This window comes from Syzygium oleosum, unplaced genomic scaffold (assembly GCF_021117445.2).
Source record: "Syzygium oleosum isolate NSW1041296 unplaced genomic scaffold, Sole_v2.1 Sole_v2.02, whole genome shotgun sequence".
NCBI lineage: Eukaryota > Viridiplantae > Streptophyta > Magnoliopsida > Myrtales > Myrtaceae > Syzygium > Syzygium oleosum.
In genome coordinates, this window is record NW_026607486.1 from 4,946,871 (window position 1) to 4,965,496 (window position 18,626).

The following is an 18,626-nucleotide window of genomic DNA, read 5'->3' on the forward strand; positions in this document are numbered from 1 at the left end:
ATGGAAGACAAAAACCAGTTGTCGTACCTAAATCAGATCGGTGTGTCTCGCTTGATAAACTAGACGCCGGAGTTATGCTAGGCGTGGTACAATCCGATATGAGGAAGTTATTCGCTGTATTGTTCCCTGGAACAGCAAATGAACAAGGATTGGCCTGGTGTGAATGGTGCGCCAGGCGCTGCATAGGCTATACAGTGGCCAAGGAACTGCCGGCCCGTGACGGATAATATCATAGCAGGATCCCTCTAGTAAGTGTGTGAGTCGAAGAAAACCTATGGTCTACTCTATCCTATAAGGGAGAAGAGTGAATCGTCGGAGCCAAAAAGATGCTCGGACAAAGTGCGGCTCTTGACTTACTTCTAGGATGACAAAGGAGGCACAGGGAAGAACTGATTCCTCACTAAATAGGGAAAACGTTCTTGGATCGATTTGGCGAATCTCAAGATGGTTCTGCTACCACGTTATCAACAAGGAGAAAAACCTCCATTGGTCTGCAGAGATCATGAGAATTCCGAAGTAGGCGAAAAATAGTGCTACCAAAATGGTGCAGTTGGCGAAAAATGCCACACTTGTCAAGGAAAGCACAAGTGACCGAGGGTGCCGAACGGCTCTGATCGAGAAAGCCACCAGTGGAGAGAAGCTATTTTGTTGGGCGATCGTCCACCACTCATGTAAGTCTCGGAAAAGAAGTGGCATTGATGGTGAGAATTGACGCAGGAAAGCGACAGAAAAACTCGCAATGAGGGCATTGTGAAACAGAGTGGAGGAGAATGTCACGGAACTTGATTCTCTCGTACTCCTGTACCCTTGTGAGTGGTGCTCAAGATTATCATGTGAAGAGTGAGGACGCATGCTCTCGTACTCCTGTACCCTTATGAGTGGTGCTCAAGATTATCGGGTGAAGAGTGAGGATGCAAAAGGGATAAATACAATTTGGTCATGGGAGTGGTGTCAGGATGGTTGGTGCTAGGAGTTCTAGGATGGAACGAATATACCCTTAGGAGCTCTGAAGGCAGGATTGGCCTCCAGTGCACAAACTGGTCATGAGCTGATGCTGCTCTCTTAATGAGGCAATGGCAGGCTGAAACCAGTTATCGTACCTAAATAAGATATGTGTGTCTCACTCGATGGACTAGACGCCCAAGCCATACATCTTCTTGATGTTTTCCCACATGCACTTGATTTAATTTCTTCCAGTGTCACACTAGATGCTCGTCGACCGGAATTGAGACGCTTACATCAAGGAAGCCGTCCTTATCTTTTAGTTACCGAAGCTCGCCAGAATTCTTGGAACCACCTAGAGTTGTTCTCGAGAAAAGACAATTGCTGGATGATGACTCGCGACTCTGGTCCGGCAGCGGCGGAGGTGTACAGAGGGTTGACAAGCTTAATAGTCTGGCCGTGTTCTCCATGGCCTTGGTTCACTGGGCCTTAGGAATTTTCGGCCTGATTCGATGACACTTGAAAATTGTATTGTGGGTTTGATTGAGTTGGCCCATACCAAAATGGGTTGAACGGGCCTTAGATAGGTAACTACTGAATGGGCTGGCCTGAATTAGGTTGCCCCTGGTTTGGCTAGGCCTGAACAAGGTCCCACTAGATGGGCTATATCTGCAAAATGGACTCCTGATGGTATGCCTCTAATGGGATCCTCTAGTGTTGGGTCCAGATGTGGATCCGAATGAGATGTATCGTTCAAGTATCAGTAAGAAAGTATTTTTTTCTCTTAACTGAATTGCTTAAAAAACCTGATTCCTTTTAATTATATCTTCAACACACAAATCATATCTCCAACGGATATAAATTAGATGAACATTGTGGTTCCCTTTTTTAGGGTTAAATGGGATTTGATATATTCTTTCTCCTTTTTCTCCAGTGAAATGTGTGCGGACACGTACATTTTCTTTACCAGAATCTTATTAATTATTAGGTAGATAGATATATGGGTTAATACCACGAAAAATCACAAACTGGTACACCTATGACAAATTTACCCCGAACTATTTTTTTGACTACCAAAAACTACAAACTGTACACTTGTAACAATTTTACCTCTAACTAATTTTTTGACCACCAAAAACCCCAAACTGGTACACCTGTGATAATTTTACCCTAAATTAATTTTTTACTATTAAAAACCCCAAACTGGTACATTTGTGATAAATTTACCCTCCGTTAGTGTCCGTTAAATTGGATTAATATCACGAAAAATCACAAATTTTCCAATTTGTGACAAACAGAGGGGTAAACCCCAAACTGGTACACCTGTAAACTACCACGTGTTATTAAACTTAGCAATTTGATAGTAAAATTTAATGGAAACTAACGGAGGGTAAATTTATCACAGGTGTACCAGTTTGGAATTTTTGATGGTCAAAAAATTAGTTCGGGGTAAAATTGTCACAGGTGTACCAGTTTTGGGTTTTTTGTTGTCAAAAAAATAATTTGGGGTAGAATTATCACAAATGTACCAGTTTGGAGATTTTCGTGGTATTAACCCTAAATATATAGTCACTGGTGCTTGTGTGCCAGCCAAATCACTCTAGCACAAAAGAAAGTTGCGAGGTCCCTTAAATTTCAAGCCACGACAGCTCAATCAAAATCGTGAATTCGGTCAAGTCAAAAACATTGCCAACCTGTTTTCTAACGCTGAAGAGAGTAATGAGGAATTTTATGTATATTATGCTTTATATTGAAGAAGAATACATGAGTCTGTACTTAATTAAATTACCATCTAAGATAACATATCAATCAAAATATTCAAAGAGTATACACGCAATTTTGAGAGACATGAAGAATCAATAGAATTATCTAATTATCTCTAACATAGGAAATTATCCTAAAGAAATCCATAATCATCTCTAACATTCACAATAATTACGCTATTTTAGTCTGTAAATGTTATTATTTCACTATGAAAAGTGAAAACTGTTCTGTAGAATATCTTAATGAAATGCACCCTAATCCATGAGCTCCATTGATAACTCTCTATTAAAGATCTCGCATAGACAGTATATAAAGAGAAAACGAATACTTATATTTTGCACTGATATATGTAGTATACAATTGAAAGTCTACTAATTCTATTAATTTGGATTACTATATTTGTAATAGGTTCTGCTTGTATAATTGAGAATTGACTAATAAAAGATGGGTCCTAACCTATAGAGAGATGAATGAACTAAACTTTTAATACGATTTAGCATTTTTTTCATTAATGGAAAAGCTATTAAATTACTGAATTTAATGACCACTAACTTCATTGATAAGATCTAATTAGGAAGATTTAAATTAAATGGACAATGTGGTTACTTGAACCACATTTCAAGAACTTTCATGTCAAAGTTCCTCTTTTTTGGAGTGAAATACGAATTCGGTATATCCTCTCTTTTTTCTCTGGTGAAATGTATGTGGATATGTATATTTTCTTCATTGGACTTTTATCAATTATTATGCAAGTAATGTATAGTCACTTGTGCTTGTATGCCAACCAAATCCCTCCTGCACAAAAGAAAGTCGCAAGCAAGGTCCCCTAAATTTCAAGCCACGACAGCTCAATCGATCCCCTGAATTTGGGCAAGTCAAAAACAATCCCAGTCTGTTCCAACCGCCCTCTTCATGAAACCTTAAATTCCTAGAAATGAATGTGGCCTCTAGGACGGGAATCATTCACCCTTTTTGTACGTTAACGAGATTATCTGCTAAAGCTCATCGTTTTGATCGGTGATTATAATTAGTTGTTCACTGGCTACACCGAGATTCTTACTGCATCTCCAGGTGAGGAAAGAAAGTAAGACAATCGTCATAACAATTGAGCAACGACGCAAATTGCGCGTGCACACAAATTACAAATATAAAAGTATGAGGATTCTGTACCTTGCATCTCTGGTATTGCTTCTGTAAATAGGTGAGAGTGGAAAGATTCAGCCTTGAAAACCGGTGGATAGAAGATTATATTTAGTGAATCCCGAGAGTCGGTTTCTTATATAAATAAGACTCCTGAGAGTTGTTTCCAATAGGCTTCCCAATCAATCGAGGGCAGAGAGAGAAGATGGCAGGTTTTGAGGTCATCAGTTCAAAGTCTCCTGAAGACCTGCAATCCTCCATTGATGTCCCTCGTAAGCTTTTTACGGCATCACCATGAAAAGCATTCCATTTCTCTGTGCTCTTTTCTTTTTTTTCCCTGTCGAGCTTCCAGTGACTGAACCATACCCCAGTTTGGTATATGAATGAACGAAAGAGCACGAAATGTAAAGGCCGTGTGTATGAATGGGATTGTGTTTGATGCACCGTGATGGAGGTTGGCAAACAACGCACCAACCCCATGAATGATGTTTCTGTAACAGACGAGGAAAGCAGCAAGCTTTTGTTCTGCTTTTGTGATTGGATTCAATGGCTTACCGTGCAGGAACCAACGAAGATGATGATTGCCCGGTCGAAGAGGTGCGCCTCACGGTTCCAACCACGGACGACCCTTCACTGCCCGCCTTGACATTCAGGACATGGGTTCTTGGAATATTATCTTGTGTTATCCTCTCCTTTGTGAACCAATTCTTCGGCTACCGCTCGAACCAACTCTATATCTCCTCAGTTTCAGCACAGATTATTGTGCTTCCCATAGGAAAAATGATGGCTGCAACGCTCCCTTCGAAGCCGATCCAGGTCCCGTTTACAAAATGGTCATTCTCGCTGAACCCGGGACCTTTCAATTTGAAAGAACATGTTCTGATCACCATCTTTGCGAACTCGGGGGCAGGTGGAGTCTATGCACTGAACATAGTCACGATTGTCAAAGTTTTCTATCACAAGGGCATCCATATTATCGCAGCCTTTATGCTAGCACAGACTACTCAGGTATGTCCTTACAAAGATTTTGATTTATCTGGACTCATGACATGAGATGGGTCAATAAAGCCTAAGTATAGTATGGATAAGATTTCTAAAATAAAAAACAAGTGGTAAAGTAAATGCAATATGTGAATTGCCAAGGTAAGATCTTATTATTCATAGTCTCTCCTTGGATGTATATGCTTGTTTCCCACAGAAGGGTACCCACTTAACAGTGTTTCCAGGTTTTGTCGACCACCTTTCCTCTAAGGCATATGCTTAGCACGTAATATATGTGCATGCTCCGCGTCCATTTGTACTGGTTGTGTTTATAGGGAATGGTGATTACTGCATGTCACAAATGCAGAAAAAAAGTGTGTAAATATGTAGAATGCGTATTGGTTTATTCCTCTTAAATAAGTTTGTTCTAATCGAATACATTTCAGATGCTTGGGTATGGCTGGGCTGGTTTGTTCAGAAAATACCTGGTAGACTCTCCCTATATGTGGTGGCCCTCAAACCTCGTACAGGTCTCTCTGTTCAGGTACTTTCTTCTCTATTTTTCTTTTTATGTTTCACAATGCTAAACCTTCAGCTTCCGTTCTCCTTGAAATATAATGTGATTTTCTTTTGCATTACCAACTTCTGTAACATCCAGGGCTTTGCATGAGAATGAAAAAAGACCCAAGGGAGGACATACAAGGCTCCAATTCTTCCTTATGGCTTTCATAGCAAGCTTTGCTTATTATCTGATTCCAAGCTATTTTGTCCCTTCAATATCTGCCATCTCCGTCGTTTGCTTGATATGGACTAAATCGATCACGGCCCAGCAAATCGGCTCTGGCCTCCATGGCCTTGGCTTGGGCTCGTTTGGCCTCGACTGGTCCACGGTTGCTGCATTCTTGGGAAGCCCTTTGGCCTACCCAGGCTTTGCCATTGTCAACGTCCTTGTTGGGTTCTTCTTGATGATCTATGTTGCTCTCCCAATTTTGTATTGGTCCAATGCATACGAAGCTAAACGGTTCCCCATCGTATCCTCCCATACTTTCGACTCAACTGGCCAAACCTATAACATCACTCGGATCCTCAATCCCAAGACTTTTGACATCGATATGGAGGCCTATAATGGTTATAGCAAACTTTACCTCAGTGTCATGTTTGCATTCACTTATGGGTTGAGCTTTGCAACCTTGACAGCTACCATTTCACATGTCGCCCTTTTCCATGGAAAGTAAGCTTCTTCAATTCTTTCTTATTTTTCCCTTTCTTGTTTTGTTAGTTAGTCTACTCCCTGAAAAACATTCTGTGTTCAAAAAATTGTTTGGTCAGAACAATATGGCAGATGTGGAAGAAAACGACGGCAACATTGCAGGGTCATCTTGGAGATGTGCACACAAGATTAATGAAGGAGAACTATGAAGCGGTACCTCAGTGGTGGTTTCACATAATCTTGATTGCGATGGTGGCACTAGCTCTGTGGACGTGTGAAGGTTTTGGCCAACAGCTCCAACTGCCATGGTGGGGAGTTCTGCTCGCGTGCGCGATGGCACTATTCTTCACTTTACCTATTGGGATAATTGCGGCCACAACAAACACGGTAATATATATATAACAATACAAAATAGTAAATTTGAATTTGTGAGCTGAAATTCAATAGAAGCATTTCTCAAGATGAATTACATTTCTGTAGGCGCCGGGGTTGAACGTGATCACAGAGTTGGTCATAGGGTATATTTATCCGGGGAAGCCTCTCGCTAATGTAGCATTCAAGACGTATGGGTACATCAGTATGACCCAAGCTCTCTCGTTTCTATCAGACTTCAAGTTAGGTCACTACATGAAGGTCCCTCCCAAGTCAATGTTCATCGCTCAGGTAATATGTCAGGCCGTTGAAACTTTCAATTGGATCCACATACTTTCAACTGACTCATAAGATTGTGAATTTCCCATACTACAGTTGGTGGGGACTGTTCTCGCATCAAGTGTCTACTTTGCAACGGCGTGGTGGCTTCTCACCAGCGTAGAACACATTTGTGACCCGTCTCTCCTACCAGAGGGAAGCCCTTGGACATGCCCCGGAAGCGATGTCTTCTACAGCGCTTCGATCATCTGGGGAGTCATCGGACCGCTCCGAATGTTCGCAAAGTTAGGGATCTACCCCGAGATGAACTGGTTCTTCCTCATTGGATTCCTCGCTCCAGTGCCCATCTGGTACCTATCGCGAAAATTCCCCAATCAAAAGTGGATTCAGTACGTAAACATGCCAATTATCCTAGGAGCTACACAGAGCATGCCTCCAGCAAGAGCTGTGCACTATTTGACTTGGGGTGCAGTTGGAATCTTCTTCAACTTCTATATTTACAAAAGGTTCAAGGGGTGGTGGGCTCGGTATAACTACGTTCTGTCAGCGGCTCTGGATGCCGGAGTCGCCTTCATGGGAGTGCTGCTCTATTTCACCCTTCAATCTTACGACATTAGTGGCCCAGATTGGTGGGGACTTATGAATGATGATCATTGCCCATTGGCTACTTGTCCTACAGCACCTGGAGTTGTGAGCGAGGGCTGTCCAGTTATAAGATAGGGTTTGGGTGGGAAATGTTATGTAAATGTTTAAAGCTGTCATGTTCCTTCAGATTATCATGTCCATAGTTACAGTTCGGAAAGGCATACGTGTTGGAGAAGATGGAACAATTGTTCGTTGGGGAATGTAGAAACTGAATGTACATTGTAATAGATGCCCCGGCCCAGCCCAGGCCCATGTTCAATATAGCCAACTCAGCCCACTTTCATTTTCCTTCACAGATGATCCACGTTGAAGTCATTGAAGCCCGCGGACAAAACAAGGAAAATAGAAGGGAGCTCGTCCGAATAAATATTTGAATAAGTTTCTCCATATAGCGTCCTTAACTTAAAGCATAATCCCTATTATATTTAATCACTTTGATACCGAAAATTGTATCCACTTCTCTCAAATCTTTCATTTTAAATTGAGAAGACATATTCTTTTTATTTTCATTTATGCCATGCGTATTTGTACCAATATTAGCATATTATAACTCCATACTCTTTCGTAAACTTTGAATAAATGCGCTTATTATCATTGTTATGCTTAAATCCATACGATAAATCATTCTCAAAAAAATGCAGCTTGTTTCACATTAATAGCCTCAGGATCCCAAGAACCTTCCTCGGGTAGAATGTGTTTTATCAAATTATCCACAATCAAGTTCTTGGTAGTGTGGGGAAGTTTCTTTTGGCATTCCAAGTTAAAGGCAATTTTGAAATAATTACAGCAATTTGAAGAAGTTCAGAAACTTCAATTATAAGGTCTTTGAGTTTGGCAACGTATATTTAGAGAAAGTTCACAAATTTTTCAATACACTAGTAAGAAAAGCTACATGCGGTTTTTAAAAAAATTATAGATGCAAATTTTTTACTAGTTCGCAGTTTTTTTTCGCATCACAATCAAGTTCAATGAAACTTACTGACTTTTTCTCTTTCTCTCTCATTAAAGTTCGTAGTTTTTCAATACATTAGTTCGCAATTTTTTTTAAAAAGTATAAATACGCTAATTTTGCCGATTATATACCGAACAAGGGTCTTGTTTTTTTTTTATTATTGAGTAATAAGGGTCTTCTTAGCGAGTGTCTTTAAGCACTTATTAAGTATAATTACTATACTTGACTAAAAAAAAAGTATACTTAATATGAACAAATTATAGAAAAACTGCAAATTATCTTTAAATGACTTTTCCTTTTGCTAGAACTATCTTTGAACGTGTGATTCACATCCTAGCCGCCATACTCAAAGGTTGGTTCTATGTAATCCTGAATTTTGGAATTTTTGCTTTTTATGGAGAGAGTGGTTGGAACAGACTTGAAATTTTTTTATCTTCTTTCTTTTGTTTTACTTTCCAATTTTAGGGAATTAACTCAGCTGTCGTAACTTTGAAATATAATAGATTATAGATCTTATGACCATTGCTTCGTAGCATTTATATAAGGAAGATAGCACAAGAAAATATATTCGGACCTTGCAATTTTCTGGTGCGGGAAATAATAAAGTGATTCGATTGACATAAATGCATTAGTAACCATGGATTTTAACCTAATAAATGGTCAGTTTCGCCAAAGAAACTGCAACGGCTGAGTAAATTCCCTAGATTTCGGAAAGTAAAACAAAACAAAAGGAAGAAGCGAAAAATTCCAGCTTGTTACAATCACTCTATCCATAAAAGCAAAATTTTTCAAATTTCAGGATTACATCGCACCAATCTTTGAGTATGGCCTTTAGGATGTGACTCACTCCAGTTTTCGCAGGTGAATGGAGTAATTACGAAAATTCATATAAGATTCACCAGATTCTTTGTGCCTGATGCCCTTTTTGCCTCTATGGCTGATTTGAGCCATCATTGAGGTAAACTCGTCACCAAACCATCACCTACGTTTCTCGGATTTTTCTATACGTGTTCATGTGTGCCCGCATATGTTTTGGGTGTGTGTATCATGCAACAAGGTCACAAGCGCGAGCTCTCGATATCGCGCTGACTTATGGTGAGGTCGCCACTTCGAAGAACCAAGAACGAAATCTCAACCACACCTCTTGGTAATGCTTTTATAAAATTCTATATCAAATGCTCTGAGAAAAGCCAAGCTCATGCAATATTAATTCATTTTATACATTAGTAACTTATAATAAGCAGCATAATACTTTTTGAAGGCCCTAGGGATATAAACGGGCAACAAGAGGGTCTAAATTTCAACTGTTCATTTAGAGATCCACATCTCACGTAAAGAATTTATGTAAGTTAGATAGAGCGTGCAATTGTTTTATTCATTTTAAGATACTTTACGCTTGATTACATTACAATAAGATGCCGTAAAATATAAGAAGTTACATGATGGTTTAAGTATACAGTGAAATGCCCATACAACAACCCCTCTTTATGAATAAATAAACATAAGTGCACTAGAAGTCATAAAACTTATGGTAAAAATGTAATTGAGTTCTAAAACTTTCAAACAATATAATTAAGTCCTAAACTTGTCAAATTGTTGCAATCAAGTTCTTTGGTTAACTCCGTCCAACTTGGCTAACTGAAGATGCTGACTTGGCTTTTTATTATTTTCTCTCTCCTACTTGGCAATGACATGGCTTAAATATTGGTCAAAATCTAATTTTTTAACGCAAATTTTATTTAATTTATTTTTAAAAATAAGAAAAATTTAAAAAAATATATACAAAAAAAGCAAAAAAAAAAAAAAGGAAGCAAGAAGCCCTCACCATTGCCGCTGCCCCACCATGGCCGGTGGATTGCCGGGCAATGGCCAAGGTCCGGCGACCCTCGCCAACCATTCCCCTACCATCATCGGCGGCCTCCCTCGCCTGCTTCTTCCTCCTCTTTTTTTTTTATTTTTTAAAATAAGAAGATAATAGAATACAGAATTTTATCAAAAATATGAGAATATCCTCTGGTGTGGAGGGAATTGATCCGATTCAAGCATTAGATAGGCCACCGAGAGGTTTACTTCCTTTGTTGATAGGAGATTAGACATGATCAAATTTTATTAGGAGAATAATGGTGTAACTCTAGGGCTTTACCCTCATTTCTTACCCAAAAAATGGGATTCCAAAGTTATTTCTAGAAGGCAAGACACGAAGAATCGCAAAATTACAAATGAATGTACAAAAAGAACTTAATTGTGTGAATGATAAACAATATCAAAAGTTTTATTAGAATTTCGAGATAATTAGGGATTTCTCTAGCATAGGAAATTATCCTAGAGAAATTTTTAATTATCTCTTGATTGATATTATTTATTAGGGGTAGTTAAGATTAAGAATAATAATGCTGAAGAGAGTAATAAGGAATTTTGTGTATATTCTGCTTTATATTGAAGAAGAATACATGAGCATGTACTTTATTAAATCACAATCTAAGAAAGTTGCAAGGTCCATTAAATTTCAAGCCACGACAGCTCAATCGATCCCCTGAATTTGGGCAAGTCAAAAACATTGCCAGCCTGTTTTCTAACGAAAGCTCGTCGTTTTGATCGGTGATTAGTATTAGTTCTTCACTGGCTACACTGACATTCTTACTGAATCTCCAGGTAAGGAAAGAAAGTAAGACAACCATCGTACCAATTGAACAATGGCACGAATTGCGCCTGTGTACGCAAATTATACATATGGAAGTATGAGATTCTGTACCTTGAATCTCTGGAATTGCTCGTATAAATTGGTGAGAGTGGAAAGATTCAGCATTGAAAACCGGTTGATAGAAGATTACATTCAGTGATTCCTGAGATTAGGTTTCTTAGATAAATAGGACTCCAAGAGAGTTGTCCCACACGGGCTTCCCATTCAGTAGAGGGTAGAGAGAGAAGATGGCAGGTTCAAAGCCTCCTGAAGACCTGCATTCCTCCACTAATGTCCCTCGTAAGCTTTTTACGCCATCACCGTGAAGAACATTCCATTTCTTTGTGCTCTTTCTTTTTTCCTGTCGAATTTCCAGCGACTGAACCATACACCAGTCTGGCATATGAATGAATGAAAGAGCATGAAATGTAAAGGTCGTGTGTATGAATGGGATTGTGATTGATGCACCATGATGGAGGACCAACCCCATGAATGATGTTTCTGTGACGGAGGATGAAAGCAGCGAGCTTTTGTTCTGCTTTTGTGATTGGATTCAATGGCTTACCGTGCAGGAACCAACGAAGGCGATGATTGCCCGGTTGAAGAGGTGCGCCTCACAGTTCCGACCACGGATGACCCTTCACTGCCCGCCTTGACATTCAGGACATGGGTTCTTGGGATAGTATCTTGTGTTATCCTCTCCTTTGTGAACAAATTCTTCGGCTACCGCTCAAACCAGCTCAGTATCTCCTCAGTTTCAGCACAGATTATTGTGCTTCCCATAGGAAAAATGATGGCTGCAACGCTCCCTTCGAAGCCAATCCAGGTACCGTTCACCAAATGGTCGTTCTCGCTTAACCCGGGACCTTTCAATTTGAAAGAACATGTTCTGATCACCATCTTTGCGAACTCGGGGGCGGGTGGAGTCTATGCGATCCACATAGTCACTATTGTCAAGGCTTTCTATCGTAAGGGCATCCATTTCATCGCAGCCTTCATGCTAGCACAAACTACTCAGGTATGTCCTTACAAAGATCTTGAGTTATCTTGAATCATGATATAAAGATCTTGATTTATCTTGAATCATGATATGGGATGGTCAATCAATAAAGCCTACGTATAGTATGGATAAGATTTCTAAAGTAAGAAAACAAGTGGTAAAGTAAATGCACAATATGTGACTTGCCAAGGTAAGATCTTATTAATGCATAGTCTCTCCTTGGTTGTGTATGCATGTTTCCCACAGAAGGGTATCCACTTAACAGTGTTTCCAAGTTTTGTCAACCGTCTTTCTTCTAATGCATATGTTTAGCATGTAATATATGTGCGTGCGCCCAGTCCATTTGTACTGGTTGTGTTTATAGTGAATGGTGATTATGTATGTCACAAATGCAGATAAAAGATGTATAAATATGCAGAATGGGTATTGGCTTATTCCTCTTTAAGTTTCTTCTAATCAAATACATTTCAGATGCTTGGGTATGGCTGGGCCGGTTTGTTCAGAAAATACCTGGTAGACTCTCCCTATATGTGGTGGCCCTCAAACCTTGTACAGGTCTCTCTGTTCAGGTACTTTCTTCTCTCTTTTTTTTTATGTTTCACAATGCAAAACCTTCAGCTTCCGTTCTCCTTGGAATATAACGTGACTTTCTTTTGCATTACCAACTTCTGTAACATCCAGGGCTTTGCATGAGAATGAAAAGAGACCCAAGGGAGGACTAACTAGGCTCCAATTCTTCCTTATGGCTTTCATAGTAAGCTTTGCTTATTATGTGATTCCAGGTTTTGTTTTCCCTTCATTATCTGCAATCTCCATTATTTGCTTGATATGGACCAAATCGATCACAGCCCAGCAAATCGGCTCTGGCCTCCATGGCCTGGGCTTGGGCTCGTTCGGCCTCGACTGGTCCACGGTCGCTGGATTCTTGGGAAGCCCTTTGGCCTACCCAGGCTTTGCCATCATCAACGTCCTTGTTGGGTTCTTGTTGATGGTCTACGTTGCTCTCCCCATTCTGTATTGGTCCAATGCATACGAAGCTAGACGGTTCCCCATCGTATCCTCAAATACTTTCGACTCATCTGGCCAATCCTATAACATTACTCGGATCCTCAATCCCAAGACTTTTGACATCGATATGGAGGCCTATAATGGTTATAGCAAACTTTACCTCAGTATCATGTTTTCATTCAATTATGGGTTGAGCTTTGCAACCTTGTCAGCTACTATTTCACATGTCGCCCTTTTCCATGGAAAGTAAGCTTCTTCAGTTCTTTCTAATTTATCCCTTTCTTGTTTTGTTAGTTAGTCTACTCCCTGAATAAGTTTCTGTTTTCAAAAAATTGTTTGGTCAGAACAATATGGCAGATGTGGAAGAAAACGACGGCAACATTGCAGGGTCAATTTGCAGATGTGCACACAAGATTAATGAAGGAGAACTATGAAGTCGTACCTCAGTGGTGGTTTCACATAATCTTGATTGTAATGGTGGGACTTTCTCTGTGGACATGTGAAGGTTTCGGCCAACAGCTCCAATTGCCGTGGTGGGGAGTTTTGCTCGCGTGTGCGATGGCACTATTCTTCACTTTACCTATTGGGATAATTGCGGCCACAACAAATTCGGTAATTTACATATCTAGCTGCTCAAAATTGTGAATTTGAATTTATGAGCTGAAAATCAATAGAAGCATTTCTCAAGATGAATTACATTTCTGCAGCCACCAGGGTTGAACGTGATCACAGAGTTGGTCATAGGGTATATTCTTCCCGGCAAGCCTCTCGCTAATGTAGCATTCAAGACGTACGGGTACATCAGTATGGCCCAAGCTCTCACGTTTCTATCGGACTTCAAGTTAGGTCACTACATGAAGGTCCCTCCCAAGTCAATGTTCGTCGCTCAGGTAATATATCAGACGGTTGCAATTTTCAAATGGAGCGACATAGTTTCAACTGACTCATATGATTGTGAATTTCTCATATTACAGTTGGTGGGGACTGTTATCGCATCAAGTGTCTACTTTGCGACGGCGTGGTGGCTTCTCACCAGCATAGAAAACATATGTGACCCGTCCCTCCTACCAGAGGGAAGCCCTTGGACATGCCCGGGAGACAGTGTCTTCTACAGCGCTTCGATCGTATGGGGAGTCATCGGACCGCTTCGAATGTTCGCGAAGTTAGGGATCTACCCTGAGTTGAACTGGTTCTTCCTCATTGGATTACTCGCTCCGGTGCCTGTCTGGTACTTGTCGCGAAAATTCCCCAACCAAAAGTGGATTCCGTACATAAACATGCCAATTATGCTAGGAGCTACACAGAGCATGCCACCAGCAAGATCTGTGCACTATTTGAGTTGGGGTGCGGTTGGAATCGTCTTCAACTTCTATATTTACAAAAGGTTCAGGGGGTGGTGGGCTCGGTATAACTACGTTCTTTCAGCTGCTTTGGATGCCGGAGTCGCCTTCATGGGGGTGCTGCTTTATTTCACCCTTCAGTCGCACAACATTAGTGGCCCAGAATGGTGGGGACTTATGAATGATGATCATTGCGCATTGGCTAGTTGTCCTACAGCACCTGGAGTTGTGAGGGAGGGCTGTCCAGTTATAAGATAAAGTTTGGGTGGGAAATGCTATGTAATTGTTTAAAACTGTCATGTTCCTTCAGATTATCATATCCACAGTTAGCGTTCGAGGCTGCGTCGGGGATTTTAGAAACTGAATGTACGTTGTAATAATTGGCCCAGCCCAGGACCGTGTTCAAAATAGTCAACTCGTCTCTTCATTTATGCCATGCATATTTGTACCAATATAAGTACATTTTAACTCCACACTCTTTTGTGAAATTTGAATAAATGCAGTTATCAATATTGTTATGCTTAAATCCATATGATAATACCATCGAATGCCATTGTCAACAAAATGCTGCTTGTTTGCAACTTCTTTCACATAAATTGCCTCAATCCCAAGAACCTTCCTCACTTGATAAAGGATTGCTCGAGTCAATTGTTATTTGTGAATATGCTAAGGTATCACTTTAATCTTTAAAAAATTTATGTTTGAAAAATTCAATATCTCTTGATTCCACGATAATATTAGATTCAACATCTAATAATCGATGACTTTAGTGTTTTCAGCATATCCAACAAACACACTTTTTTAATGCCCTTGCCCCTAATTGGGTTCACTTAGGATTAGAAAATTCTATAATATGCAAAGCATTCCCACACTTTAAAGTGTTGAATATTTGGTACCCTTCTTTTCCATAATTCATATGGTGATATCTTAAATTTCTTTGAAAGAATTTTGTAGCACATATGATTTGCAGCAAAAAGTGTTTCTCCCCACAAATTGATTGGCAATTTTGCTCGTAAGATCATGGAATTAATCATGTCTACTAAAATTCAATTCTTTCTGTCAGTCAATCCATTTAGTTGTGCTATATAAGCTGCACTTGCTTGATGCACAATACCATTTTCTTCATAGGATGCAGAGAAAAATGTTTGAAGTATTATCCTTGCCAATCACTTCTAAGAACTTTGATTTTTTTGCATCCTTTTTATTTTTTAACTACTCTTTTATATACCTTAAACATGTCAAAAGCTTGATCTTTTGATTTCATAAGGTAAATATGAGAATGTTTAGAGTAATCATCAATAAATGTAATAAATAATGATTTCCACCACTAGTTACAACACCATTCAATTAACAAATATCAAAGTGCAACAATTGTAATACTTTAGTAGATCTTTCTACCTTTGAGAACGATTTCTCAATCATCTTTTCTTGTAAACATATTTCCAAATCCTTCTTATCCAGATTATCAAATGATATTATATCACCTTTATGCATAAATTTCAAAGTATTATAACAACATGAGATAATTTGTTATTCCACAAGATAGATACTCAAGCATATAAGCAAAAATAAAAGTTTCAATAATACTTATCTGTCAAGATTGCAAGCATATGCTACAGCCGCTATCTCCATATCTATGCAAATAATACCTTAAGATTGTTAGGGATTGACAGAGTAGTAGTTAAGGTATTGTTTGCACCCTTTATTATTACTGCAACATTTAAAACATATATACCTTCAAGATATTCACCAAAACTACAAAGAAATGAGTTAAAAATTACTCAATTTCTCTCTTGGAATTCACCTTGTGTGTGTTATTAAAATTGTGTGTGAAAAGCAAAAAAGAGAAAATGTCGTGAAGAAGAGAGAGTCGTTGTTATTATGAACAAAGGTGATTGTTGGATATGAAAAAAAAGTGATTATTGACACGAAGAGAAGTGATGGTTAATCATAAAAAGTGGTGATGTTAGGATAAGATACCTATTCCAAAAAGATGTGTTGATTGGTTGTATGTAAATATGACCAAATCACACATTATTCACAACAACAAGAAAACAATTCTTTTTTCTTCACAACGTTATTTCTTCTTCTCTTTTCACAAACAAGTTTGATAGCACATTAAAGGCGACAATTAGACCTGTTAAATGGGTCTTAAAATCCATATAAGACCCATTTAAAAAAGGAAAAATTTCAAATCAGTACCCAAAATGAGGTCATTTTCTCAAAAAAGGGTTCAAAGTGGACATAGTGCCAAATAAGAATCTGAAGTGCTCAATCAGTCTCAAATAGGGGCCCGAAGTGCCCAATTAATCTCAAGTAAGGGCCTGAGTTCGCCGGCCGGTCAAATGCTCACCAGCGGGCAAGCATGTCACTATTACGGCGATCAGAATAATGGCAATTTCGTCTTTTACTTTTTAAAATTTTTTTTGTTTCTTTTTTCCTTTTTATGTTTTTTTCTTTTCCTTTTCTTCTTCTTTTTTTTTTCCTCTTTTCCCTTCGTCGGCCATAGCCGGGGCTAGCGGAGGTTACCGACCTCTGGCGGAGGCTACCCTTGCCAGCGTCGGGCGAGGATCGCCTTCACTGGCGTCGGGCCTCTCTCGCCGGCGTCGGGCGAGGGTCACCCTTGCCCGCCCAGCCTAGCCCAAGCAAGGGCGACCTTCGCCCGACGCCGGCGAGGGTCGCCCTCGCCTGCCCAACACAAGCAAGGGTGGCCCTCGCCTGCCCAACCCAAGCAAGGGCGGCCCTCGCCCGACGCCGGCGAGGGCAACCTCCGACCGAGGCCAGCAACCTCTACCGGCCCCGGCGGAGGGAAAAGAGGAAAAAAAAAAGAATGAAGAAAAGGAAAAGGAATAGAAAAAAACGAAAAAAGAAACAAAAAAATTTTAAAAGTAAAAGACGAAATTTCCCTTATTCCGATCGGCGGAACAGACGTGCTTGCCAGCTAGTGAACATTTGACCAGTTGGCGAACCCGGGCCCTTACTTGAGACTAATTGGGCACTTCGGGCCCCTATTTGAGACTGATTGGGCACTTCATGCCCTTATTTGGCACTATATCCACTTTTGACCCTTTTTTGAGAAAATGACCTCACTTTGGGTATTGATTTGAAATTTTCCCTTTAAAAAAATAAATAGGTTATAAATAGGTCAATACAACTTTAAAGAGTTCATCTTAAATGGGTCTTCATTAAGTCTATCATAAATGGATTTTAATGGGTTGAGTGTGAAACTCAATTCCAACGCACCCATTAAGCCACCCCCTTTTTATAAAAATATTTTTTTTTTCAAAAATCGAAATTATTTTATATTTTCTTTTCTTTTCTTTCTTTTTTCTTTATTTTCGGTTGGTGGCCATAGGGGAGGACCAACCTCGCTGGCCTGTAGCGAGGCTGGTGAGGCTCGGATCGCCGAAATCGAGCAAGCCCAGTGATCCGAGCCTCGCCTGAGGCCGGCGATGCCGAGGCATTGCCAGATCGGCGAGCTCGTCCTCACCTATGATCAGTGGCCGGTCGCCATGGCCGGCCATCGGCCAAAAATAAAGGAAACTGAAAAATAAAAAATAATTAATAATAATTAAAATTTCTATTTTAAAAAAATAAATAAAATAATAATTTATTAAAATTATTAAAATGCATCCATGAAGTAAAATCAAATCAGATTTTATATACCAAACGTCGAAAAATATTTTCTAATTCATTTTCAAGTATCAGCCAAACACTGAAATTTTTTTTATTTTCTTGGAAAATGACTTCATGGAAGATATTTTATAAAAATGTTGCATTTTTCACGAAACAAACATAACCTCAATTTTTAAAAAAAAATTATAAAAATTGTTCACTAGTTTTGTATTGTATGAAAATGTTTTAGTAGTTTAATTTTTAAAAAGAGTCATAAGAAACAAGTTTTCCTATATTTAGTTAAATATAAAAATATTTTACTAATATGGGTTGAGTCGGGTATGGGTCGGGATATTTATATTACAAATAAATTGATCATAAACGGGTTAATAGGTCAATTTGGGTCAGACCATTTATGACCCGACCCAAACCCGACCGATCCGACCCACCTGTTTAACAGGTCTAGCGACAATCCAAGAGGGAAATTGAGTCATTGCTGAACTTACTTTTTTATGGCTTTGGTGTATATTGTACAAATGTATTTGCTCTAAACCTGACAATAACAATAGTGTAGATAAATAATATATTAAGGACAGTGATTGTCATCAAGCATCAAAGAGTCAAAGAACTATAAACTACTGTTCAATCTTCATCAGCAATCAAATTTCCCCAACATTTGATTCCTCAAAGTTAGGTCA

At 39.4% G+C, this 18,626-nt stretch overlaps 2 protein-coding genes across 2 annotated transcripts; both read left to right on the forward strand.

Annotated features, from left to right (window-relative positions):
* The first annotated feature begins 4,004 nt into the window (after window positions 1–4,004).
* LOC115664282 (oligopeptide transporter 1-like) lies at window positions 4,005–7,626 on the forward strand. The gene is made up of 7 exons (XM_056308715.1): window positions 4,005–4,118; window positions 4,409–4,854; window positions 5,274–5,371; window positions 5,486–6,058; window positions 6,157–6,424; window positions 6,518–6,700; window positions 6,785–7,626. Exons 1-7 carry the CDS (start codon window positions 4,052–4,054, stop codon window positions 7,406–7,408), a joined length of 2,259 nt encoding a protein of 752 aa, XP_056164690.1. The 5' UTR covers window positions 4,005–4,051; the 3' UTR covers window positions 7,409–7,626.
* A 3,895-nt stretch (window positions 7,627–11,521) lies between these two features.
* On the forward strand, window positions 11,522–14,853 carry LOC115664271 (oligopeptide transporter 1-like). Its single transcript, XM_030586225.2, has 6 exons — window positions 11,522–11,983; window positions 12,437–12,534; window positions 12,647–13,219; window positions 13,318–13,585; window positions 13,681–13,863; window positions 13,948–14,853. Exons 1-6 carry the CDS (start codon window positions 11,522–11,524, stop codon window positions 14,569–14,571), a joined length of 2,208 nt encoding a protein of 735 aa, XP_030442085.1. The 3' UTR covers window positions 14,572–14,853.
* Window positions 14,854–18,626: the final 3,773 nt, after the last annotated feature.